Source organism: Nymphaea colorata, chromosome 5, assembly GCF_008831285.2.
Source record: "Nymphaea colorata isolate Beijing-Zhang1983 chromosome 5, ASM883128v2, whole genome shotgun sequence".
NCBI lineage: Eukaryota > Viridiplantae > Streptophyta > Magnoliopsida > Nymphaeales > Nymphaeaceae > Nymphaea > Nymphaea colorata.
Genome location: NC_045142.1, coordinates 23,455,626 through 23,482,612, shown reverse-complemented (window position 1 = coordinate 23,482,612; position 26,987 = coordinate 23,455,626). Strand labels below are relative to the sequence as shown.

The following is a 26,987-nucleotide window of genomic DNA, read 5'->3' as shown; positions in this document are numbered from 1 at the left end:
AATCTCCTTTTCATTCCAGCAAGGAGCTTATAGGCCCAAAATCTATAACCTCCCACAAAGTACTCTCTCTCTCTCTCTCTCTCTCACACACACACACACACACACAGAGAGAGAGAGAGAGAGAGAGAGAGAGAGAGAGAGAGTACAATCCCATCAGCTACAGGTGGCAGGGTAAAATCTAGGTGTCGGCAGCCGGTCGGTTAGTGCCACAGGCAAGACCTAGCTAGTGATCCTATGATTTCTCCGCCCAGGAACTACTTAAGTACCCAGCTCATGCTCATATATATATATATATATATATATATATATATATATATATATATATATATATATATATATATATAGAGAGAGAGAGAGAGAGAGAGAAAGAGAGAGAGAGAGAGAGAGAAGAGGAGAGGAGAGGACGAAAAACAAGGACAAAGGTAAAAGAACCTGTCTACTTGGTCGCCATAATGACATCCTTGATCTCAAGATCAATACTCCTTAATACCATGAGGATAGCGCCCTTTAAGAATTGCATTGAGGATGTGACTACAACATGCTACCCAACCTGACCGGTCGTGCTACCCATCATTGAGTGAGAGAATGAGTGAGAGAAAAAAAGAGAGAGATAGGTCCCTTCTTTTGTAGGAACGCATGAGAAGTTCAGTTTTGCAAACTTTGACAAATTTTTAAAGAATTTAAGCACATAAAAGTAACATTCATGTTATTAGATAATCTATTTACTAGGAATACACAGTGAATTGATGAAATAGGTCAACTGGTCATGACGATTATTCTTTTTGCTAGAGAAACATGATTTCAAGAGTTTATTCTTAAGATAGAGACCACACATATGAGATCAATTTGTAAAGTTCACATTGAAAGATGAAATTCACAACTGTTCATAAACATATATATGGACGATAAGACCGAATCTTTCACAACTGTTTGATAAGAAGAACGTTGTTTGTTTAAATTGCATGTTCTTAGAACACATTGTTCAAAAACATAATGTTCTTGTTTCAAAACTTCGGTATGATTATGGACATAATTTTAGATCCAACAATTAAATGCCATATGTTTATGTGGCAACAGAAAGATGTCTTTCATCAAACACATTGTTCTTATCATGGCCCGTTCTTTATCGGGGCCGTTTGGGAACAACAATCTTATATTATGTTCCATGCATCTAACCAAAAAATTTGTTAGATTCATTGGATGCTTTAAAAAATGTTTCACAAATTTGTCCCACTTTTTGAGGCAGATCCATACATGTATCTTCAACTGCCAATACTTTAGAAAAACCTTGGAAACTGAAAATTCAACTTGGTACCCTTTCTTTTTCATTTTTACCGCTTGCTTATTACGGATATACAGTCAGGATCGTTTTTTTTTTTGCCAGTGTACTTTGATTAGTGTACTATCATCAATACGTTGACAAGGCTGTCAGGAGCATGTACGTGGGCTTGGCGCTAGTTGTATAAAATATAATAAATAATTCTTGTTTTTTTATACATGAAACAATTTGGAGGTTTTTTTTTTCAATTTTTTTTAAAGGATTTTCGAATTTTCTAAACATATGTTTGGAAAGTTTAGTAGGGATTAATTTATTTCTAAATTATAACATTTTTTTTTTTTTCAAATTTGGGGGTTGGCCTCTTAGCTCTATTATTCGTTCATATATATATATAATGTTTGTACAAAACACCAACCAAATTAATGTTAAACACCTCATGGGTGGGCCATGTTTTGACCATATGGCAACTAGGGGACCAACAAGTTGGCCCGTTGGTTGCTAACGATTGTTCCATCACTTTAACTTTAGAGTTTGGCTGTGGTTCTCATGTGAGCTTGTGTGGGCAATTGCCCACATACTCATATAAATTACTTATTTTCATTATTTTTCATAACCATTTACTTAATTATTTGTTTATTTACACATTGATGTTTTTTTACTATTGATTATCTAAAGGGTGTTAACCCATTGGTGGGATCATGCATTTCAAAGTACATACATGGCACTATATTTGGAAAAAGTAAAAAAATTACTTAATTTGCACTTTCAAAATTGTTAACATGGAATTTCCAAAAATATACCTTTTCCATTGAAAAAATTTTAGAAATTTCTTTGAATATCTATGGCCCCCAACTAAGGAAAAAAAATCTTGAGCCCTTGAGCTTCACACACAACCTCATGCGTGCATGCAAGCAACAACACACACAAAGCACATATTATCAAAACATTTTATGAGTTAGGAACAGGGCCAGCTACCAACTTTGACTGCCCATTAAAGGAAAGCCATTTGAAGGATGTCAATTATTTTGCTATAGAAAGATATGAAGCATGATATTAATATTTCTTACTACCATCAACCATAGTAAATCCATCCAGGGGTGGAACAAAAAATTTTTCTCGAATTAAAGTTTTTAAATTTTGACTAGAGTCAAAATATCAGTTTTCAAAATTTTTATATAGAACAAGTGAAATTTTTTTAAATTTACATGTAATTTTTTTTTTAATTGAGCTGGGGTCAAGGCCAAGCTGGCCCTACCTTGGCTCCGCCCCTGAGTCCACCCAACACATGTAACTTCTTGCACCATTCAAAAACCCTAGATTGTAAAAAAAAACGAAAAGCAAAGAATCAATTTAGAACAAAGAGTAGAAAGAAGAAGTTAAAAGGAGTGATTAGGTAGACGTGAGCTTGGAAAAGCAGAGACAAACATGTTAATGGCGGTAGAGAGAGAAAGAGAGATGACCAGGAAAGGGTCAACCAGAGCTCCATGATTTGGGGGTGGAGGGGGAGACAGAAGTAGGGCAGCTCTGTATTTTAATGGCGCCATTGCTGGGAACACGAAGAAATGACGCATCGCCTCTTCTCCGGCATACAACCAGGACATCGGTTCTCCTAGCAAATTGCAATTACAAAAAACCTTTTGCTTGTCAGAGAAATTTAATAATTGTTTGCCTAGTTTTAAAATCATACCAACCAAAAATTATGAATGCCAATATTCTTAGCTTTAAAATCCTAGCAAATTGCAATTACAAAAAGCTTTTTGCTTGTCAGAGAAATTTAATAATTGTTTGCCTAGTTTTAAAATCATACCAACCAAAAATTATGAATGCCAATATTCTTACTCTTCTGGTCTTGTTTTTTCACAAAAATGAAAGAACATACTTTGCTAAATGTGAAATAAAAAAAATACTTCACTAAATGTCTCCTCGGCGTTTCATGGTTTGGAATTTTGATTCAAAAACGAAAAATTCGATAACCATAATTCCTTTTCAAATCGAAAACAAATCAAAATTCTAGGTTTTAATTTTCCAATTCTAGAAATAAAAATACCTCTTTTGTTCAATAATTTCAATTTCTTAAAAATTGAGCATTTTGATTCTAAAATTCTATGATTATGGGTATATCAAAGGCCCCTCAAATGGCTCAAACTAGATTTCGAAGCGAATGGACATTATACAATGTTTTTTAAGACGGGAGGTTAACACTCCACTACCTAAAAAAGAAGGCTTTAGGTCCCCTCCCCCATTTTCCCTATTTCCGAGGGGTGAAGCCAAGGGAGGCTTGCATGGGCCCTACCCCACTCAACTTTTTTTTTTAAAAAAAAAAAAAACATGTGAATTTTAAATTTTTTTATTTGTTTTATATAAAATTTTGAAAAATGATACTTCGGCCTGTGTTAAAATTTTACAAACTTTAATTCAGCCGCCCTCATGAAAAAATTCTGGTTTCACCCCAACTTTTTCAGGGGTCTAACGTTGTGTCCGGCCTGAGTTGTATCAAATTATATCATGTTTTGTTTTTATGCAACACACCTTATATGCTCTTATCAAAATGAATAAAAGGAGAGAACTATGAACCTCTTCCCCACCCCCAAAGATCCAGAGCTGCGTTAGTGCCTGTTGAGAAGAAGGTGTATCTTCATCTTAGTATTGCGCTGCAACCCACGTAGTGTAAGAGCATAATAACCATGCGAATCGAGAGTGAGTTCATCTTCTTCGCGCCACCAGACCAACTATAGTACAATAACTAGAAAATTTGCAGCCATAGGGATTAAGTACATAAATGGATTGAACGCAAATAATTATGTGTTAATCTGATTAAGATTCTGCCGGTGTTACCCACTTAAATCCAATAAAGAGATTTCCACATTACATATACGTATTGGATCCTATGTAAGTCAAACCCGAATTCAATTTTAAACAAATAAAATCTGAATATGGTTTCGGGTCTGAGTCCAAATCCAAATCTAATAAAGGCTGAACCAATCACTAACCAATATAAATTAAAAATTAGTAACCTCATCTTCCTTACTAACAGAAAAGACAATGTATCGCACTTGGTACAAGCAACTTGTCAACATTATCAAACAAAAGAGTCTGACCCATCCACATCTCATGCATTATTTCTGCAGCTAAGGTCATTATAAATACAGAATTTGTGGATTTCTCTGTCCAACCGTCCAACTCCTCCATAATACCGCGAGATGCAATTGAAATCAGCCGGCAGCCGAATGTTACCGGATGACAAAATTGTTGGCAACCGTCACTAAATGGACCATGCCATGGTTGCATTAGCAGCGGTTTATTATGTGGTTTACTGTGTTTTTCAACATTGGTTTATAATGCTTCTAACAATGAAACTTTAAATATTTAACCATCTGGTAGCATTAAGAAAATTGAATCTGACAGCTATCTCTGTGGTTGTATGTAGTTTTTGTTTTTGGGTTAAAAACTGTTCTAAAATGTGTGTTCCATCACTAGACGTTGCTAATGCACTACGTACAACGGTTTTAGCAACGCAAAATTTTAAAAATTACAGTTGCATAGCCACAGAGGTAGCTGATTTATATATATATATATGTCTATTACTAAAAGTCAGTTTTTATAAGAGCATTAGTGACAGTTCATTGTGCTTTTAGCAATGGCTCATAGTATCTTTTAGAGTCAAATTTTAAATTTTGAGCCAAGAAAGAGATAAAGAGATCATGTGTTATTACTATTTACTATGAGTTTAGCAAAAGGATCTATGGAGAGGCTGAGCTAAATGTGGGCTTGTGAGGGCAGTTGCCCACATGGAGACATGATGGATTATATTAACATATTGGTTCTTCTATGTAACGAAGTTTATTACAGATAAGTTCTTCTCAAATATAAGATTTCTTATTTTAATGTCTTGCTACAAATTTAACCTATGTCACTTAAAACATCATACATGGTTGTTAAAAATACCATAAACGATTGTTGCAGCATAAATCATTGCTAATACTCGTATTGCAATTGTGCTTAGTGATAAATTTTAATTTTAATTACCCAATATGACATATATATATATATATATATATATATATTTGTATTTCAGTCAAAGTTCCAAGATGGTAAGAATGGAAGGACAAAGAATAGTAATGTGGAGACATTTTTTGGTGCTCCTATTATTGCAGTTTGGACCAAAAACTGACAAACCATTGCCTACCTGATGAACAAGTCCTTCAATCACATGAACAGGATTGAAAAGTCATATACCAACAAAATCCTTTTTCACAATCTTTTAGATCATCGGAGGCTGGATTTGGAAAAGTCATTATTGAAAACAAGCGCATTCAGCCGGCTGGCTTCACGTGGAAACCGCTAGCTGTTACTAGACTGTTTGAAAGCAGCTACTCTTTAAGAGCCTCTTCCCTTCCGAACATCCCCAACCCCATCAAATATCTGCACCCATTTCCACTTTTTCTCTCCCCAAAATTGCTCTTCTCTCGCTTCTGATTCAAATTAAGCAGAATACCATTCTGCCCATTTGATTGTTCTTCATTAGCAACGCTCTCTGTCTCTCCCTCTCCCTTCTGGTTTAAAAGAAGGAGAGTACACTTGTGCCCATTTGATTCTTCTTCATGAAAAACAAGTAGCAACTCTCTCTGTCTCTGGCTCTGACTCTGCCTCTGGTTGGTTGGTCTCTGAAGGAAGGGGAGATTGACAATGGCAATTAGCTTGAAGAGAAGATTGGGGTTTTCCTGTCTTGTGATGATGATCTTCCTGAGTTTTGCTGCTGTGGAAGGGAGAGAGTTGGTGGTGGGGAGCTACGATGAGGTGGTGAGGATGGGGAAGGTGGAGATCGGGAGGAGGCCTGCGCCCCATGAATTTGTTGGAGGTTTCGCAGACATCAAGAGGTCCATACCTTCGTGCCCCGATCCTCTGCATAACAGGTAGTGAAGAAGAGGAGGCTGACACAGATGATGAGGAGAATTTTGTACAGAAACGGGTATGCATTAGTCTTGTATTTGATTGTTATAACTTATTAACGGAAAAAATGACTTCCTCTCTCTCTCTCTCTCTCGCTCTCTAAGAGCTAATTATTGTTTCAATTTCTCATAGAAAGTCGGTAAATTGACAAAGTACCAGTTTGTGTTTCAACCTCTCTCTCTCGCATATTGAGTTTTATGGACTAATAGAAGACACCATTGCTTTGTGAAATCATTATCTTTGTCTCTCTCTCTCTTACATTTGCATTCTCGTATTCCAGTGTTTCATAGTTGAAACTCTGGCAAACGCAACCAAAAGTCTGCATTTATTTCAGCTTGCTACTGCTCCCTGCATCCCTCTCTCTCAATCTTTCAATTTTTTCATGGTTGAAGTCCGCATTTCAACTTGATACTCTATCACTAGTCCCTCTCCATTTCTGTCTCACGTTTCTTTTTCATAGTGGAAGTCTCCATTTCAACTTGATACTCTCTTCACTCTTCTCTGAATCTCTCTCTGATCCCTCCCTCGTTGCAATGACCGACTTCTACAGTTCTCGGAGAAAATCATGATCATCCGGAAAAAACTTTTTCATCCATTGGCCCACCTCTGTGGAGAGCCAAAAAAACCTTCCACTTTCTTGTCCTGCATAATAATTCCAACTTCCTCTTTTTTTCTGAGTCAAATCTCAAAAAAAAGCCGGAGTTGAATGCTGATCCATCACTAGACACGCCCTTGAGACTCGAACTAAAGACCATCTACAGCTTGCCCATCCCCTTCTAAGTTCTAAGTCTTACCATCCATCCATATAATTGAAACAACCCTCTCTCTCTAGGTAATCCCTGAAAGTGACTCTTTGGCCTTCCTTCAATTCATCTTTTTTTTTTTTTCACCTTCTTTCCATTACAGTGAGCTGTCGAGAGATTCAAACAAAAGACAGAAATCTCGTTCCTGTCATCAAATCATCAAATACAGATACTGTAGAATGTGTGGCGAAACCGCTAGTTCTCTGGTACACATGACATTAATATAATAGGCCACTTCAAGGACACAAACCTACCCCTCTTTCTCTACCCATTTCTTTATTGGTATTTAAAATTCTTGGAGTTGGCCTCAGTTTTTTTGGCTTGAGTCCATGTGAGGTCTGTACTCCCTTACTAGCAGCATCCCTTGATGCATGGCTTCATGTCCCCAACTCTCTTCTCCCATGCCCCTCTCTCTCTTTCTCTCTCTTGTGCACATGGTACTTCTGGTTTGGCTGGGAACTTGTGCATATATATGGCTCTAAGTGCCAAGCAAGCGCATTGACCAGCCGGCCTGACCTCCGAGTTTATATATATATATATATATATATATATTGAACAAGGCATGTTGAAGCGTGTTTATCATGAGCTAGGCCGCGGCTTCAAGCCGAAGTTGTGTCAGGCCAGAAGCTGGGTTTTGTGTTCGGTGGCTAACATGGGAGCCCGTGTTCTACCATTTTTGAAGAGAGGTTTGGTTTCTATGTGAGGCCGCATGAAATTTGAACCTGCTTTTGGCATTTCACTGAAAGTTAAGCCCCTTATAAAGTATTTTAATCCTACCCTAAAACGAGGTAGGTCAGACTATTTCTTTGTCTCATCTTCCTCATTGTCCTTACTTCAAGTGCCTCTTGATATGAATTTCGTTTTAAAATCCCAAATTCAATTTTACAGCTGGGTTTCGTTTTTGGTATTCGAATCGACATAAGAATACAAGATGGTTCAAACATTCTCCAATTTGATCTGAATCAGATTGGTCAGGTTTGATATGAAGAGTTTAGTATGTTCTGTAATTGAATTTGGTAGATAATTTTCTTATCAAATTCAACAGATATGTACCTCTAAATACATATAAGATGCGAGATTTGAGTTCACTTTTTGTATTTTGAACATGTGAATCTGAACCTGTCTCTAAGTCCAATTTGTTGGCACTACCCAATTGATTCAATGTGGTAAGTTAGATTCTTATTTGTGTGAGTGTGATCCATTTTGATAAGAGCAACATACAATTGGGCACGTTCTCGCCATAGCTGCTTAACCTAAATGGATTTTCTAGTGGCTCCCCTCGACAAAACTAGTTGATACGGCCTCGTGGGGTTTGGCGTAGCTGGTCAGACAAGCAACCGATAAAAGGGCAGTCCCTGATTTGATTCTTCTGGGCATCAACCCTTTGTGCAAGCCAACGCAACCTAAGCTAAACTATGCCGAACCACAAGCAGATCGGAGCATATTAACTTGGAATTAAAACTATTCTATATGGCATCATTAAGCAAAATCTCAACAAGGAGACCCACTAACGAGTTGGTGATATTGCACAATTTGGTCTTCAATATTTGCGAAAAAAATGTATATTCAAATTAAGCATACTATAATGGGCATCACAAAAGAAAAAAGGATCAACTTGTGGTTGCTTCATAATGTGTTAATGTGGTGTATATATGATTAGGGTTTGCCATCAAACATAAATGCAGATCGAACCAACTTGCCGTTGATTGTGGAGATTAACTACCCTAAAGCACGCGCAAAATCATGTTTATAATGGGCTCCACAGCTTAAGTGAACGATGGTTAGACTGGAACAAATGGATGGTGGGGATTGCAAGAACGTTTTAGCATCTTGATTTAGCAAGTTTGTGACTAGGAAGTCACCTTCATTGGTTCAATTTTCCTTTTTTTTTTTCTTCCTCTCATTAATTTCCTTTGAATGGTTGCCAAGCTGGAGTGAGAGACACCTCTGTCAGATTATGCTAAGAAACTCATCCTGGGTATTGAACATGTGAACTTCTTCAATTGAAAGGTCTTAAATCGACCTCGGAGAAGTACATGGAGCGTTTGCCGACAGTGGCAGAGCTAGAAATTTCTCGCTAAGGAGCACAAATACTTCAAATTTTAGACCTAAATAAGCAATTTGTGTGAATTTGTGTGTGCAATTGCCCATACAAGCCAACACTAGTGCTTGTCGCATCGGACTTCATGCAACTGCGTGTACCAAGAACTCTGTGGATTAAATGGCAGGTTCATGTGGTTGGTCGATGTCGAAACGACCACAATTCTGTACAAATGCTTAAGAAATTTTGTAGATTAATCACCGTATTATTGGAAAGTTTTAAGATGTATAGAAAAAATTATGTCATTGTGTTCCAGGCAAGAAAAAATCTTCCGTCTCCTTGCCAGATTAAGGTTTATGAAGAACATGTCAAGTCGATAGCTGTAATTGCTTATGAGTTTGTTTGATTGCTAGTTAGAAACAGAGTGTTCTTCCAAAGCACTTTCTGTGTGTTCTTCGCATCTCTTGTTTGATGCAGCATGTGCCTGCAAGAATTGTTCTTGCAATCAATCAACCTCTAAGTTCTTCCACAACCATTTCCTTTAATCTCAAACAAGTTCAGAGAGAACACCAGGATTCACTGCTTTTTTATCAGAAACTGTTACAGTTTGCATGGCTCCCTAGCTTGAGCTACTGCACTAGCCTGTTTGGATCTAAACACTGTAGTACAAGAACACATACATGAATCCCAAAAAGTCCAAAAAAGCATCAAATTCTCCACACTGAAATCTTCACTGATCTCGGGGACATGTGTACAAACACCAATTTTGTACTTTTATTTTAATAATAAAGCAACTCAATCTCCATTCTCCGCACTCAGGCTCCTTAAAGTATGACTGCGGTCTCCTAAATCAGTAACAAGAGATACAAAATTTTGGTGAATTTTCATGTCAACTAAGTAGTGATTCTCATCTATCAAATCAAAGTTTCCCACAGTACTGAGCTAACTGTATTTTGTTGCATGTCTTTTAGTGCAAGCATGCCAACCATGGAAACTGATTGTACATATGTTGGCATGTGAAAAATCAACCTCTATGGGTGATGAAACACTATGACCACAAAGGCTCAGCCGCAACCAAGCCGATTTTCAAACCGAATAATAGGCATCAATATGAACTGGGCTCGAGCAAGCTAAGCTAGAAGAGCTGGGTACAGTTGTGAACCAAGATCTGGCTGGCTTATTTGGAAAATGGATAGGATAAAGTTTTGAAGTCATAACAAATTGATTTGAATGCTAAACATATTATTCACAAGAACTTCTTGCTCCTTAAAGTAGAAAAGGAGCGGTAGTTATATCCACACTTTTTCAAATAGGAGTTTTGTGCTTAGCTCTCTTCCCATTGAATGCATATGGAAAACATTTCAATGAACAAAGAGAGAGAGAGAGAGAGAGAGAGAGAGCATCTGAATGTGTTTCTAGTTTTTTAAACAAAAAAACTCATAAGTTGGTGAATTTATTTTGGTAATTTATAAAGCAGATGACAATGAGGCTGGTGGGTGGGTTTCAAAAATAATCCTTGATTACTTTGGATATCTTAATTGAAAACTTAACACTGCCAACATGGTAATCATCGCTTTCAGAGTTCAATTTATTTAATCGAATTCAATCATAGCTCTTAGTTTTGTATGTCAACAGGACTAGACTGCATCTGTTAGATTTTCTTTTTTAGAAACATGGCTAGTAATCATAACGATTTCTTTCCTGCAGTTTTTCCTCAACAATCTTCAACTCCAAAAAATTAGTCCACAGATGATGTCAACCCCTCAATTTTATATATGAAGGTTTGACAAGATTGGAGAATTTTTAGGAAGTTATATCAAGTTTAGGATCTGGAGATAATGCTAACGAAAAAATTATGAACTACTAGGAGATTTTGAATAATTTTCAGGGTGAGCTTCCTAAAAACCTTGGAAAGATTCTTATTTGAAAATGTACATGTCTTGAAAATGTACGTCTCGCTAAAATCCTTGAAAAGATTCTTACTTGAAAATGTACATGTCTTGAAAATGTATATGTCTCGCCCTAAAAGACATAGCATAGTTGGTCAGGCAGACAAGCGTATAAAAGGCACACTGCCAGTTCAATTCTCATAGGTGCTACTCCCTTAAACTATAAAAGTAGGATCGTTTACTAACTTTCGACGTAGCCCAAGACCTTGGGGGCAGAGCGAGGCTTCAAACTTCTTTTCCGAGCAGTGGATTGTTAATCTCTTGCTCACTCAAAAAATGTTCAAGTCTCATTTTTAGGTTGGCTATGAAAAATCCAAAGGTTTCTTTGGTTTTTTAGTTACTGTCCATACAATTTAGACATATATTATGTATGTATTCGACAGGACTACCATGAAAATTGAAAAAAAAAATTGCATTATGGCCTAAACATCGCTAAAGTAAAAAGTATGACTCTTTGGGAAATATCATGATTTTCTCATCATCATATTACCATTACGAAGCCTCGCCAAAGGTCCATGATTCATGATGCCAATACCAGTGGCTTTGTCTTCATGTAAACAGGCATATTTTCAGGAATCCCAAGATGATCTTCAAGGAACCCGAGCATGTGAAAGAAGGGATGCTCTAGGATCTCATGGTTTCAAGAATCTTGGAATTTGGATCACAGATCCAGACCTGCCCTCTTGAAGAGATGAAAGGTAAATCTGCAACAAGTTTTAGATTCTACTACAAAATTTGCAATCTTCGTAGGAAATTTCATGATCAGAGTGAGTACTTTTAAAGGGTGCTTTGTATACCAAATGAAGCATGGCTCTTTTGGCACTGTGCACTTGATTTGACATGGGCTCATAGACATGACCAGATAGGTTCTAGCCCTGGATCCCACTCTGTGAGCCAGGTAGGTTATAGACCTGGACCCACTTTGTGGGCCGGTCTGCATGGTGGGGTTCCTCATCAGGCAAATCAGGACTAGACCCAAAAAAGTTGAGCCACTTTTTTGTGCACCAAGGAAGGATTGAACGGGCTTCTGCTTTCTACATTGAATCTGAGGGAGTCGCTTGCACAATTTTAACTGTGGATCTGATCATCTTGTCTACCTATGGGATTGTGCAATGTTAAAGGACAGGGATCCCTTCCTGCCCTTGAGTTTGCGGGATTTCAAAAATTCATTAAACATTGCTTCAATCAAATTGTATCATTTTTTAAAATTGTTTACTTAGAGGAAATTATCTTCGACGTAAAACCACCATAACTATACCTTATGCCTTGAAGATTTTGGGCTTACATTGGGGTTGGGTGAACCTATGGTACATCTTTTAACTCGAGTGTTGTGCTTACTACTTTTTGTAGCTTAAAGGAATGACATAGCAAAGCATGATAGTAACCACGAGATTCGAACCTCGAACCCCTTGAGTGTGAGCCACCTTGCTACGTGGTTGTGTTACGCTTGATGGGTTCATTTTTGTTTCTTAGTTAAAGATCAATACTCAAATCCTCAAAAATTGAAGTGTATGTATAGGCTAGACGCCTAGACCCTGATCAATTCTTATGGGCATTATGCCTATGTGAAAGCAAATGCAGCTCTAGATCCTAAGAACAAAGGGAATGGTGGAAGAAGGCGAGTCCCCGATTCCATTCTCATGGCCATCAGCCCTCTGAGCAAGCAGACACAGCCTTAAATGGAAAGGGAGGGAGCCTTAGCTTCTCATTTATTGTCATAACTTCTTCTCCTGTATGCCTAACTCTTCACATAAATTTTCTGGTTTCACCCCCGACAAGTACTTGAGCTTGTCTCCGCTTGACGGTGATTGAAACTTCCTTCTTTACCTCTTTGAATGAAGGTAAAAAAGGTCAAGATAGAACTCCATCTGCAGACAAAAACAAAAACAGGAAAAAGTAAGGAGAGGAAATTTCCTATTCTTTTGGCAGCGGTTGTTAGTTGTTCCATCAACGCTAAGGCCAACCCATGGATATCATATGAAAATGCCTCTAGAGTTCCAAGAGGACATCCCTTTTAATATTGAATGTGACGTTTATCTAACTCTATGTATTCCCTCTAAATCCTCTAGCCCTATGCTAAACAATAGTCACCGGAAGCTTTTGTTTGATAGAGAAAAGCGAGAAGACTGGCGAAATAGCACCTTCCGCTCAATGGTTTTGGATAACAGTCCAACACATCACTGTGCTCAATGTGCTAAAAGTCCAATTTTGATGAAGCAGCCTTCATATATATATATATATATATATATATAAAATTTGAAAAAAAAAAAAACTAGTGACCTTTGAGAGTGCTTTGTGCAAAGCACGCACTCGCAAAGCATAGGACTTTTCCTACAAATTTGTCACAAAAGATGCATTTTGTAGTTGTTAAAAAATCATAACCAAGCAATTTGTCATCCTAAATAGACATTGTGCAATGGTTTTCAACAATACAAAATAAAAAATAATCATCCAATCACAAGTATAACCAAGCTGATTTCAAACAAGACGGCCTTAACTCATGCATGCCCCCATGTGTTTGGGAGGGTCTTCTGGGATTCTATGGCCAAATCCTGGCCGTAGAAATCCACTTGTTCTCTCTCTCTCTCTCCCCCTATATATATATATATATATATCACACTGCGTCTGGCTCTGAATAGACAGAGGATATATAGGACATTTCCACCTTGCACGCACGGTAGAATGGAAGTTACATGAAGAGGCATCAGTTTGAGACTCCAAAAATACAAAGCACCAGTCACCAGTAAATGGACAGGTTACACGAGAAGCGACATGCGAGACGGAAGCAGGGAAGCAAATTATTAAAGAAAAGGTATATTATCATTGGTGATGGGATTCAAGAATGTGCAAAGCAGAAAGAAAATCAACGCCCAAGTGTACTATGAAAAGGGACTTTGGGGTGACTAAGATCACATCAAGAAAAAGTTGGGAGAGAGATCAAACAAAAGATTGGCGTATTAAACATAGAGATTTACATTCCTCGGATGGGTTAAAAAAGAATATCACGTTGCTCCTAGAGTTCGTCATGTGTCTGTCTTAATGGAAGTGTTCCCTCTGTAGAAGGTGGACTCAAACCATCAGCTGCTTTTGTTGTCATCTGAGAACTTGTCGATTCATGACCTGAGCCCTTCAAAAAAGCAGATGAAAGTTTCCTCTGCAGCTTCAGCAATCCAATACGCTTGGTGAAGATGTAGAGCACAACAGACGCGAAGAAGAGAAAACCAACAACCAGAATTATCCTGTCCAAAAGCGGCTTGAATGAGCAACTAGAAAATGCTGTTAATTAAAGGTGACCCACAGACCAGGTACAGACCAGGTCCAAAGCGGATCTTGGGTGGTCATATCATATGATTCCATCTTGAATAAAGGCCTCACTAAAATCTAAATCTGTGCATATGAGCTTACACCCTATGGTGTCATGTTCATTGGAAATGCACCAGTTTACCTCTCAATGATATCTTGGCGCTGCATAGTGGAAAGGAGGTTTCTAGTTCGCATCAGCAAAGATCGATGACCCTTATATTCACCTTCTGCCTTTCTCAATACGCTGGTCGAATTGTCTAGATAAGAGAAGCAAAAAACAACCATGTCATCCTTAACCATTGCATGAATTTATGCGAATCTACGAATTTATATATTTACTATTCCAGGTATCTGCATTTATTTAGTATCATTGCCACAAAAATTCATTGATGGAACAGTGCTTTTCAAAACTTGCATGTTTCTAGCATATGCATTCACCACACAAGTAAAATTTTACGCATGGATTTTGGACTTCCAATGAGAGGACAAGTTTTATGACATAGAACATTCAGTTCTTTCATTAGCATCTCTTATTTTCTGCACGGTTGTCATCCGCATGTGCACTCCTTTTATATTGGTGCATGCCTGCACAAGTGCATGTCGGAGGTGTCTTTAGGACCTTAGGTAGACACAGCTCAACACGGTAATCTCACTGTAGCAAGGTTCTCTTTACGGCAACGACTTAACTTTCAAATTCTAGTAACATGTTTCACTAGTGTCGCCAGAAAACGATATAACCTGACTAATAAATAAAATGCAATTGAGCATTTCTCGATAGCCAGCACTAGGTGAAAGAAAAACCACCTCCTGCTGAAGGATTCTGGTCTGATGGGATTTCTGCAGGTTTTACTAAATAGACAATGAAACAAAAAGGAACAAGAGATGCATTTCTGCAAGCATAAAGCAAATAGACCTACCAAATGTCATCAGTGTGTTTGCACTTCTCTCCACTTCCTGTTAACCATCCACAAGTTACCCCATGTAGATGTAACAAAATCAAAATTATTGAGCTGGGAAAACACAATGATAGCTAAGTAACCTGAACCATCAGTTGCCGAGTGCGGCGAAGACTTTCAGTGATGCTTTCAGCAGCAGATGTCATTCCAGCCTTTGTCCTGATACATAATAAAAATTAAAGTTTTGAATAGAGAAAAAAATGACAAATCACATACATGGAATAACGGATAGTAATCATGTCACAACAGCAGACATCAGGAAATGAAAAAATATTTTTATTATGCTATGGCAGTACGAACCCATGTATTTGTCCCTGCAAACTTAAGGTTGTACATGAGGTCAATAATATATTTTCCGCCCATTATAGAGTTAGAAAATCAGTGGCTTAATCTTAATCTAAACAAGATGATTTCCTTTCTTGCATTATCTTCCTTCCATGGTAAAGCTGGCATAAGACTATCTTTGTTGCTTAGTACCGTTAAACATAATAGATGCACATCAATGGATGAGCATAAAAAGCCTTAACATAGAAGAGTTAAGTGGATCCAAACTATAAAAGTCATCTGATATGAACAAAAGAAGAAGATGAAAGAATTTACTAATAAATAAATCAGCACAAGTTTAAAGGTCCCCGCTTCAGTCATTGTAGTAATAGACAGAATAATGAAAACATTCATATTCCTAAAGATAAACATTAAAAAATAATAACTTCATTTGGCCACCTATGTTCAGCCAGCCTAGTAACCTAGGCTATTGTCTGTCTGGTTGGGCTAACAAGGCAGGTGTGCAGATATGTTGCTTATGATACAGGCTGTCAAAGCCCAAACAGGGCTGAGCATAACTCAGAGGAAGGAGTATAGCCAAAACATGATGCCCATTCACTCAGTTTCAACCTAGGACAATGTTGAAGAAACAACAGAAAAGCATATGTTTGCAACGCTCTATTATAAAAACACAGCCATATGGATGAATGACGTAGCTGGATCCTGGAATGCTATGGATCCTTTATGCTTCCAAATTTAAGGTGCAATTACCCCAAGGATTCCCATGAAGAGACATGATAACTAATGGCTAAGTTGTAGAATACTCCATAAAACTTGAAGTGCATGCTTGCACTTGAATCAGCATTTGAGATATAAGACGAGTTCATGGACAAAACTTCAAGAGATTTAACTGCAAAGATTATGATGAAAAAGCATAGCTTGAAACATAAAGGAAGTTGAAGAGGATGAATGAATTAACTATAACTTGCAAATGGAATTCCTCATTGGATAAGACATGCCCTTGTAGATATATAAGAGAACAGGAGAGAAGACATGAAAACTGCAGCAGTGGATTATCAGAAACCAAAAAAACAGAAAGAAAAAAAGAAAATCCTGTCCTTGGCATCAATATAGTGCATGACACAAAGGCCTCAAGCTTTGTGAATTTATGGCAATATAGTCACCTGTGTAATACTAGGATTCCTATAGAAACACAATATTTTTGTAAACAATGGAATCTTCACATTCACTGAAGAATATGAACTTTTGAAACCAAATATCCTTTCCATTTGAAAGAAATCCTAGAGAATAAAAGTTCTGAAATTAAATAAATTTTATTTTGCTGTTCCAAGCCATCATCATTGGTCCAATCAGCTGCCTTGCATGAGCTTCTTTGATCGGTCTCCATGTGCAAATTCTTTTTGTTGAAAAGTCATTTACCCCTTTTAAGTTAATTATTGCTAAAACAATTAGCATATATATATATATATATATATATATATATATAAAGAGAGAGGGAGACAGAGCCTCCATTCTTCTTCAGTGAAAACATTATGTGAAAGCTAAAGCTGTAGATCTATGTTTCAAGTGGTAAAATGAACTTTTAGCAAATTTCACAATCAGGGTGACAACAACAACTTGTCCAGTAGCAGACAATTCTTAGAAATGTTTAACATTTTTCTCATTTCTGGTACAAAGAGACCACACCCCGACAGTGAGACTTAATCGCATTCTCAGCAGTGTAAAATCCAGAGGCTACTACCCTTGCCCCAAGGGCCTATGCATGCTTGGCTTGCACAATGAATGGCCTTTCAGGATTGAAATCTGACTGCTTTCTTGACAGCCAAAGCTCCATCCAGTACACCAAACATTCCCAGCAACGTAAAATCTGGGATTCCAGAGGCTAGTACCCTTTCTCCAAGGGCCTCTGCGTGCTTGGCATGCACAATAAATGGCTTTTCAGGATTGAACTCTGACTGCTTTCTTGACAGCCAAAGCTCCATCCAGTAAACCAAACTTCTTTCATGGAAGGAAGTTTTAACAGTTAAAAGCTCTCAGCAATAGAGATAAGTATGTCAACCATACAGTGAGAAGCCAAAGAAAGTCTCCTGCAGCAGGAAAGGTACTAAAAAGAAGTTGAAAGTTTCAAAGCACATGATAGTCAATGTCATGGCATTAAAAAGGTAAATTCTTGTTCTCGAGATTTGATGCCAAGCCTGAACCATACTGCAAATTGCGCCTACGAATGGTAGATTCCTCTCCACCTCCTAATAAGAGTTCCCTCTGCAACCGAAAGATAACCCCTTCACTGACAGAAAAGTAGGAGAAAAATGTAGCGATCACTATAAGTAGATAATATTAAGCAACCACAAGCATAAGCATGCTTCTCTTTTTTGAGTGTCAAATCATAAAATTCAATTTGCAAAGAAAAGCACTTTTGCATCAACAGCACTGCATTGTACACAAAAAGGAGAGGGTTGTACACTGAAATCACACTGAAAAAGAAGAAATGACAGAGAGAACAAAAAAAAAGGAGCTGTTCTTTTTACCTCGGCCTGAGCAGCTTTCCGCATATTGGCTTTAGCTTCCAAATTAGCATTCCTTAGGCTCAAACGCAAACTGGAAGCATGATAAAATGAATACTTCATTTTTCTGCCACATAAATTAGTAAAGGTGGTGCTATGCATGTGCAAACATGTTTGTTTTTGTGCGTGTGTGTGTGTGTGTGTGTGGGTGGGTGGGTGGGTGTCTGTGTGTGTTGTTAAGTTTGTACATATGGATCGGGTCACCCAGACCCAACCCATTTGATCCACACGCCCAACACATCATGGGCGGTGGCATACTTGTAAATCTTATTGTTATTTTGTGTATTTTATGATGTACCCTAAATCGTGATTAGTATATAATGATAACAAAAGGAAGACGTCATTTGTTGCTGCTCTCTTTCATCTTTCTCTTGCTTGGACGTGCAGCCCACTTCTTTCTTCCTCCTGTATTAGATATCAAAATCTTACATGGTATCAGAGCCAGGTTTTGCCACTGAGAATGTTCGGTAAGAATCTTTAATTTATGCCTAATCGTTGTTTCTTTTCTGCCCTAATCCTCAAATCTCTATTTTCTACCCTAATCCCCAAATTTCTGCCCTAACCCTAATCCCCAAATTTTCTGCCCTAATCTTCCCTAATCCTGTCGTCTACCCTAATCGGCCCTAACCCTACCATCTGCCCTAATCCTACTGTCTCCCTAATCTATCCTACCGTCAGCCACCTAACCCTAATCTCAAAATTTCTATTTTTCCCCTATTTTCTGATTATTGCATTTATGGATCCCCACCGCAATTCCAGCATCTTGTCGTCCAATTTCCTCTCCCAACTTATCTCACAAAAGCTAAATCATACCAATTATTTGACATGGAAACGTCAAATAGTCCTGTTCATCAAGAGTCACCGTCTCTATGGACATCTCAATGGAACCACACCTGCGCCACCTGAATGGATTATGCGAGAGGTGAAGAATGCTGCAGGGCAAGTTCAAGAGGCTATTGCAGAAATCAATCTTGAATATGAGATGTGGATGGCTTATGATCAATCGCTCGTTGCTTATTTCACCTCCACACTATCAGAGGAAGTTTTGGTGGGTGTTGATGATGATCTTTCAACACTTGAGTTGTGGAATATACTTGCTACCGCATATTCTCAAATATCAGAAGCGAGATTTCTACAACTCGAGAAGCAATTTCAAGATATCAAGCGAGGTACACGTTCAGTCTTGGAATATATACATGAGATAAAAAATGTTAGCGATCATCTTGCCATCATAGGGCATCCAATCAGTAACAAGGACAAGGTACAACAGGCTTTGAGTGGATTGGGGTCAGATTTTGATGTTTTCTGCACTGCTTTAGAGGTATTGTCTGTTCTTCCCTCTTTTGAAGACTTGAAATCAAAGTTGATTCAACATGAAGCAAGTCGTGTACAACGACATGAATTAATTCATTCTGGCGGTCACAATGTATTGGTCACTGGGACCCATGCTTTACAAGGAAGTCGTCCAAGAGTTTGGAACTCACAGACAGGGATGGGGAGAGGTATCCTTCCTACACCTAACACAAATGCACAGGCAAATGTACCACGAAGGATACCTACTTGTTTTTATTGCAATAAGAGAGGTCATGTGAAGTCAGAATGTTGGCATAACCCACAGAACAAGGGAAAACAGGTCTGGCGAGACAATAAGGCAGCAGGGTCATCTGTTTCGAACATGACTGCGGCATCGAACATTTCCCCTGATGTGCAGCAGATTCTAATGACAGTGTTGTCTAAAATCAATCTCAAGCAAAATGAGGAAGGACAATGGTAAGTGGATTCTAGTGCTGCGGCTCATGTAACTGGTGACGCAGGTAAGTTTTCTAGTGCTCTCCCTTATTTAGCTAAAGGCTCAATTGTCATAGGAGACGGTTCCCATCACAAAATATCACATATTGGAAATGCACACTTATCCATGGCTCATTCCTCAATACCTTTAAAGAATGTTCTTGTTGTTCCAAATGTCAAGAAAAATATCATTTCTGTGTCAAAGCTTATTGATGATACTCATTCCTCTGTTGAGTTTACTCCTTCTTCTGTTTATGTTAAGGATGCTCGAACCAATAAGACATTCGCTGAGAGTGTTCGCAAAGGAGACATGTACGTCATTGAAGAAGCTCCAAGAGTGTCTAAGTCTTGTGTTTCAGATTCATCCTTTCCCAGTCATAGTGAAGTCAATATCACAGAGTATGATATGCCATCTCTTTGGCACAGCCGTTTAGCATATTGTAGTCGGTCTTTCATTCAAAGTCTTGTTGCAGACGGACTATTACAAAAGTCCAGTCTAAGTCCTGTCATTGAGTCTAGCATGTGCTCAAGTTGTCATATTTGTAAGAGTCATGCTCTTCCTTTTCAATCAATAAATAAGCGAGCTTCAAAATTATTTGACATCATTTATTCTGATGTTTGGGGGTCTGCTCCTATTTCTTCCTCTTTCGGGAGTAAATATTATGTTGTTTTCATTGATTCTTATTCTCGTTACACTTAGATCCACTTCATGAAAAGCAAATTAGAAGTTTTCCGCTTGTTCACCCAATTCCACGCTTTGGTTCAAAACAAATACTCTAGTAATATCGTGCATTTCCAATGTGATGGTGGTGGTGAGTTCATTTCAAATGAATTCACTGAGTACTTACTAAATCATGGGATCACTAGACAGATTTCCTGTCCTCACACCACAACAAAATGGTATTGCTGAAAGAAAACATAGGCACATAGTTGAAAGTGTTCTCAATATGATGCATAACACTGATGTGCCCATGACTTTACGGGCTGAAGCCTTCCATACTGCTGTTCAAGTTATTAATCGACTATCACTATCCTGCTTGAAGGAAAATCTCCATTCTTTATTTTACATCAAGAACAACCACATTATGATGAGCTACGTGTTTTTGGATGCATCTGTTATGTTCATGTTAATATTTCTTTGAGAAATAAGTTTCAAGATCGAGCTGTCATGTGTAGATTTATGGGTTATGCAGAAAATTATAAAGGCTATCGCTGTTACAATCCAAAAACTGGACGTGTGCATATTTCACATGTTATTTTTGATGAGCTCAGGTTGAATGATATAAAGGAGCCACATGCAACACTTAATGTTAAAAATGATGTATATGACTCATGGCTGAATGCTGAAATATTAGACCAAAGAGCTGATACACACCAGGCACAAAGTGACAAAACTATTGATGAGCCCGAGACAGCCACAAACACTCAGATGGACAACATACATTCATCTACTCAGACCAACAACATGAGCATGACTTCACCTAATCGGTTTTCAGGAATGGTGTATAATCGACGATCAGTTCCAGTTGATCTAGAAACTGCCACTACTTGTCCACGTAGATCAGAACGTGTGCGGCACCCTATTGATAGATGGGTAAGTTATGGTAATTTTTCTTTAGATTTTCAGCTCTTCATGACAGAATTGAACAAAAAGGTGGAGCCAAAATGCTATGAGCAAGCGTGCAAAAGCAAACATTGGATCAAGGCCATGAATGAAGAAATGGCTGCCTTAAATGAATGTCAAACATGGGAGATTGTTCCTCGTCCAGATGGTAAGAACGTAGTTGGCTCAAAATGGGTTTACAAACTCAAGTATAAACTTGATGGAAGCATTGATAGATATACGGCTCGACTTGTGGCTACAGGCTTCACTCAGTAGTACGGGGAAGATTATGATGAGACTTTCAGTCCAGTCATCAAGATGGGAACGATCCGGGTCATCATCTCTCTTGCTGTCTCATATGGTTGGAATTTATATCAGTTGGATGTTAAAAATGTTTTTCTTCATGGCTTTCTAAAGGAAGAAGTTTATATGGAACAACCTCCAGGATATGTTTCCAATGATCCAACCAAATGGATGTGCAAATTACAAAAATCACTATATGGGCTTAAGCAAACATCTCGTTCATGGTTCGATAGATTTTCCCTCCATATACAACAGGCTGGTTTCCTCAGAAGTTCACTTGATCATTCCTTATTCATCTATCATTCAGGTGAAGTTACCACTTGGCTACTTATATATGTAGATGACATAGTTCTTACTGGAAACTCTTCATGTCATATATCATATGTTAAAGAGGTATTGCAACAAGAATTCAAGATGAAGGATCTCGGCGAACTACGGTATTTCTTGGCTGTTGAGCTTGATAGAAAAGGTGGCACATTAACCCTTACACAACATAAATACACTCTTGATATTTTGGATAGGGCAGGTATGACAAGTTGCAAGCCCATAAATACACCTAGTGTTCTCAACACAAAATTAAATGCATCTGATGGGAGTGATGCATACCCAAATCCTAGTTTCTATCGGAGTATATTTGGCATGTTGCAATATCTCATTTTTACATGCCCAAACATAGTATATGCTGTGAATCAAGTCTCTCAGTTTATGCATGCACCCACAGAAGGGCATATGGATGCTACCAAACGTATTTTGCGTTATCTTAAGGCTACTCTTGGGGATGGACTCATCTACACAAGACAGTCAACTGTTTTGCATGGCCACAACATTTCCACTTATACTGATGCAGATTGGGCAGGTGATCCAGACGACAGACGATCAGTTTCCGGTTATTGTCTCTTCCTTGATTCCAATCTTATTTGTTGGAGTAGCAGGAAACAGCGTGCAGTTGCAAGATCTAGCACTGAGGCAGAATATAGGGCAATGGCTGCAGGCACAGTTGAAGCTTCCTGGTTACGTCATCTGCTTGGGGAACTTTCTCTTCCCGTTGCTCAGTCATCTCTATTTTGTGACAACCAAAGCGCGATCAAGATTGCCTTCAATCCTGTTCTACATAATCGCACTAAGCATATAGAGATTGTTCAACACTTCATTCGTCAAGAGGTTGCGGAAGATGAGATTGTTCCCACTTATATATCTACGTCTGAACAAGTGGCTGATCTTTTTACCAAGGGACTCACAGGGGCCAGGGCACCATTTCTGGGAATTGAAAAACAAGTTGTACATGATCAAACCCCATGCACAACTTGAGGGGGGTTGTTAAGTTTGTACATATGGATCGGGTCACCCAGACCCGACCCATTTGATCCACACGCCCAACACATCATGGGCGGTGGCATACTTGTAAATCTTATTGTTATTTTGTGTATTTGATGATGTACCCTAAATTTTGATTAATATATAATGATAACAAGAGGCAGAGGTCATTTGTTGCTGCTCTCTTTCATCTCTCTCTTGCTTGGACGTGCAGCCCACCTCTCTCTCTCTCTCTCTCACACACACACACACACACACACATGTAAGATTAGTGGGCACATTACGGTGATACAAGATAACTACAAAACTTCTAAGCATTCTTTTAGCAATTCTTTAAAACAAAGTGAATGGAATGATCAAAGACTTGTACTATTTCTTCAACTACTTGAACATCCATCTGTACATGTACCATGTGATGTGCATGTACGTGTATGCGTATGTGTTAAAAAGCTCCAACAAAAGAAGAATGTCCCAATAATTTATGTATTTTCTAGTTATTGCATGAAAGAAGGAATTAAAAGAATAAGAAACCTGTTGCATTGATCTTTCCAGGACTTCAACGTGAGCTTTGCTGAATTTATCTCTTCTTCAGTTGGAAGCTGCTCAGAGAGTAGATCAAGCCTAAACTGCAGAGATCTTAACAGTGACAAACCATCCTGAACTGCAGCGTTCAAGCGTGGAAGAGTATTTAATGCCTCCTTTCCTGGTTTTCCATATCCCTCTATTTCCCTCACATGTTCAACCATTTCATTTAGTGTGTTATCCCACTCCTTTTTTAACTTCTCAACTGCCTCAACGACCTCATCCACCTCTCCATCTGCCATGTGTGGAATCTAGTGCAAGAAGAGAAAACCAACAACTTCATTCATCATGAAACTACAATAAGTTTTCCCAGATAAACCATTCTCATTTGCCATAGTCAAAAACAATCTTAGGCACACCTATGTGTTGTCAAACCATCCAGAACACCTTCTCAGGTTAATAACAGTTCCACATTTTTAGCCTCAATATTGACAGCTTGAAATAATTGGACAAGAAATGGTGAACTGGGGGAAAATCACAAAAATGCAGCTTCATCAAAGTTTCTATCCTATAGCTGTGCATACCAAAAATTGACCTCAAAATTTTGTGTGCATCAGCACACATGGTATGATTGAGACAGAAAGGGAAGCATTCGATAATGGGGATAGTTTTCTTACTTCAACGTGATTCTAGCTATGGTTATATTTCAACTAGGGCTAACCTTAAGATGACTAATAGAAGAACTAATAGGGTGTTTCTCAGTATAATGTAATGAAGGTGTCTATTAAGAAAACAACCTATTAGAACCCACCAACTAATTTATAAAATTTGAATAATTAAAGGAACAGAGACAAAAATCTAGCATTAGAATGATAAACGAACAGAAACAACATTTTTTGTGCCACCAGGGGCATGAAACTAAAAGGCACGAGATAAGCACAAGAAAGGCTAAAGCCACATAGATCTACCGAATAGTGCAACAAAGAAAGTCTAGCATCAGACTGACTAATACTTCTCAAGTTCAGCAAATATGATTATTGATTACCCTCTCAATGCTAATCCAGTTTTATCTAGAACATCAGCTCACAAGTCCATGCATTATTAAGATTTTAGGAAATGTCTAAGCCACACAAATTATTTCTAGAGATAAACAAGTATGAGACAATATTGCTCTCTAGAGCCAATCGCGTGCCCTACATTGCAAAAGATAAAATGAGAAAAATGCATATTAATCAAAATAAAAAACAATCGGCTTCAACTTTAAGAGTAACAGAACGATATAGAACCAAGAAACATATGAAAGGAATGGGAGAACAGGACAAAAGTAAATACCCTACAGCTTGCATTGGCAATCTTATGTGATACCAGTTATCTATATCAAACAAGCGACTCCATGATTCTTTTCTGGACCTACTGTTGTGTCCTAACAGATCTCAAAGGAAACACAACCAAGTAAACGAGTTTTAAATGTTTCCTTCTAAATGACCCACAACCACCACTATAGCAGAAGAAAAAAATTCAGGAGAGTTACTAACAATTGACCATAAAGACATCCGAACACTATCCAACCAACAATTATCAAGAAAGTGATTTGAAATCAGTGATGCTATTTAAAATGTTGCTCAGAAGATCAATTTGACTAATACAGTAAGTTGTCAATTACAGCTATCACCAAAAAAAAAAAAAAAAAATACAGTAGAAGGTTCTAGCTTGCAGATCATGCAAGGGGTGCTCAACCATAAACAAAAGGGTCTACTTTTAAAAAAACAAACACCAAACAACCAGAAAGATAAGTAACCAATCGCAGGAAGTTGAAATTTATGATATAGCAAAATTCATCAGTTGTGCTAAATCGATCAAGGTTCAAGCTCACAAAATCCATGATTTTCAGTTGCAAATTCAGCGAGTCCATGAAAAAACTCAGAATCCAAACTCAAACTCAACCAGAAGGCTAATCGTAAAGCGTGCAGACCGTTGAGAATGAAATGAAAAAAGGTTCAAACTTCAAACATTAAAAACAAACAAGCAACAACCAGCAGCAGCGATCCCCAACAACCACCACCAACAATCTGATGTCTTACGATCTAAGAACGTGGAAAAAGTATGAAATTAAAATTCAAATTGAAGAGAGAAAAATAAACAAGGAACCCAAAAGATAATAAAGGCACGCACGAAGTCCCCAGGCAACCCCAACAACGGGAGCTCCCATCGATGAAATGAGAAAGAAAGAGACGGAGCAGAACGAAACTTTGATTGCCTCTCGATGAGTATGAAAAACCGACTAATCAAATCGAATCAATCTTCAACTTTAAAAATTCCCAGAAATCTCGGAAAAACATGGAAGGAAGCAATGAGAGAAACGAACCGAACTTGATTGCCTCTAACAGTCGCTCGGACGCCGTTAAGAAAGACCCAGGAATCCTAAGGAGACATAGAGGAGAGAGATACCTGTTCTTCCATGTCGAAGATCCGCCAGAGTCTCGCCCTTCTCCGACAACAAAAAATAGGGGGGGAAAGTGCTGAGGCAGAGACGGACAGAGAGAGAGAGAGAGAGAGATCGGCGGAACACTATGTTCCGCGGAAGGTGGACGCGAAGCGGCGAAGGGCAGCTTTGGGACAGAACACATTGTCGCGGGTTCCTTTCTCTCAATTATGTCATTAATTTCATTTTCTCGTCAACTTTTATATATATATATATATATATATATATATATATATATATATATATATATATATAGTAATTGATAGATCCCGAACCAAGAATAAAAGCCAGAGCTTTTAAATTTATATTACAAATCTATTTTAAACAAAATATAAACATATTAAATATTTATAAAAATTATTTTAATGTAAAACATGTTTTGGTTCAATTATTTTTATGAAAAATGTGCTGTTAGGAAATTGTTGATGCTATGGAAGCAGTTCATTTTTGTTTATTAACTACCATTAAATTCAAAAAAATAATTAACGATATATATTTTCTAACAACCTATTCTTAAAATCATATTGTATTTGATTGCAAAAAAAATTACTTTATTTATTGCATTTGGTGGTGTATGTGTGGCTGAATTGGCCCCTACTAAAAACTTTATAAACATATATATAGGTGTGTGTGGCGGAATTGACCATTACTAAAAACTTTATAAACGGTTGTTGCACTATAAACCATCACTATTATTATTCCTATGAACTATTATTTAATGATTTTTAATTTGTAGTGAATATATATATATATATATATATATATATATTCGAATACTATCCTTCGGTAAGTACAGGAAAGTGATTGCCTTCGTTACCTCATTTCTCCGTTGAAAATGTTTATCT

General features: G+C 37.8%; 1 protein-coding gene across 2 annotated transcripts; it reads right to left on the bottom strand.

Annotated features, from left to right (window-relative positions):
• Window positions 1-13,820: 13,820 nt before the first annotated feature.
• On the bottom strand, window positions 13,821-26,255 carry LOC116255012 (uncharacterized). 2 transcript variants are annotated; one of them, XM_031630703.2, is made up of 8 exons: window positions 26,109-26,255; window positions 23,670-23,971; window positions 18,095-18,164; window positions 17,773-17,828; window positions 15,365-15,440; window positions 15,243-15,279; window positions 14,468-14,582; window positions 13,821-14,261 (listed from the first exon to the last, which is right to left on the bottom strand). In XM_031630703.2, the coding sequence occupies exons 1-8, from the start codon at window positions 26,118-26,120 to the stop codon at window positions 14,036-14,038; spliced, it is 894 nt and encodes a 297-aa protein (XP_031486563.1). In that variant the 5' UTR covers window positions 26,121-26,255; the 3' UTR covers window positions 13,821-14,035. The 2 variants fall into 2 exon arrangements, with proteins under 2 accessions (XP_031486563.1, XP_031486564.1); XM_031630704.2 differs by having other exon boundaries at window positions 26,026-26,153.
• Between the last annotated feature and the right edge of the window lie 732 nt (window positions 26,256-26,987).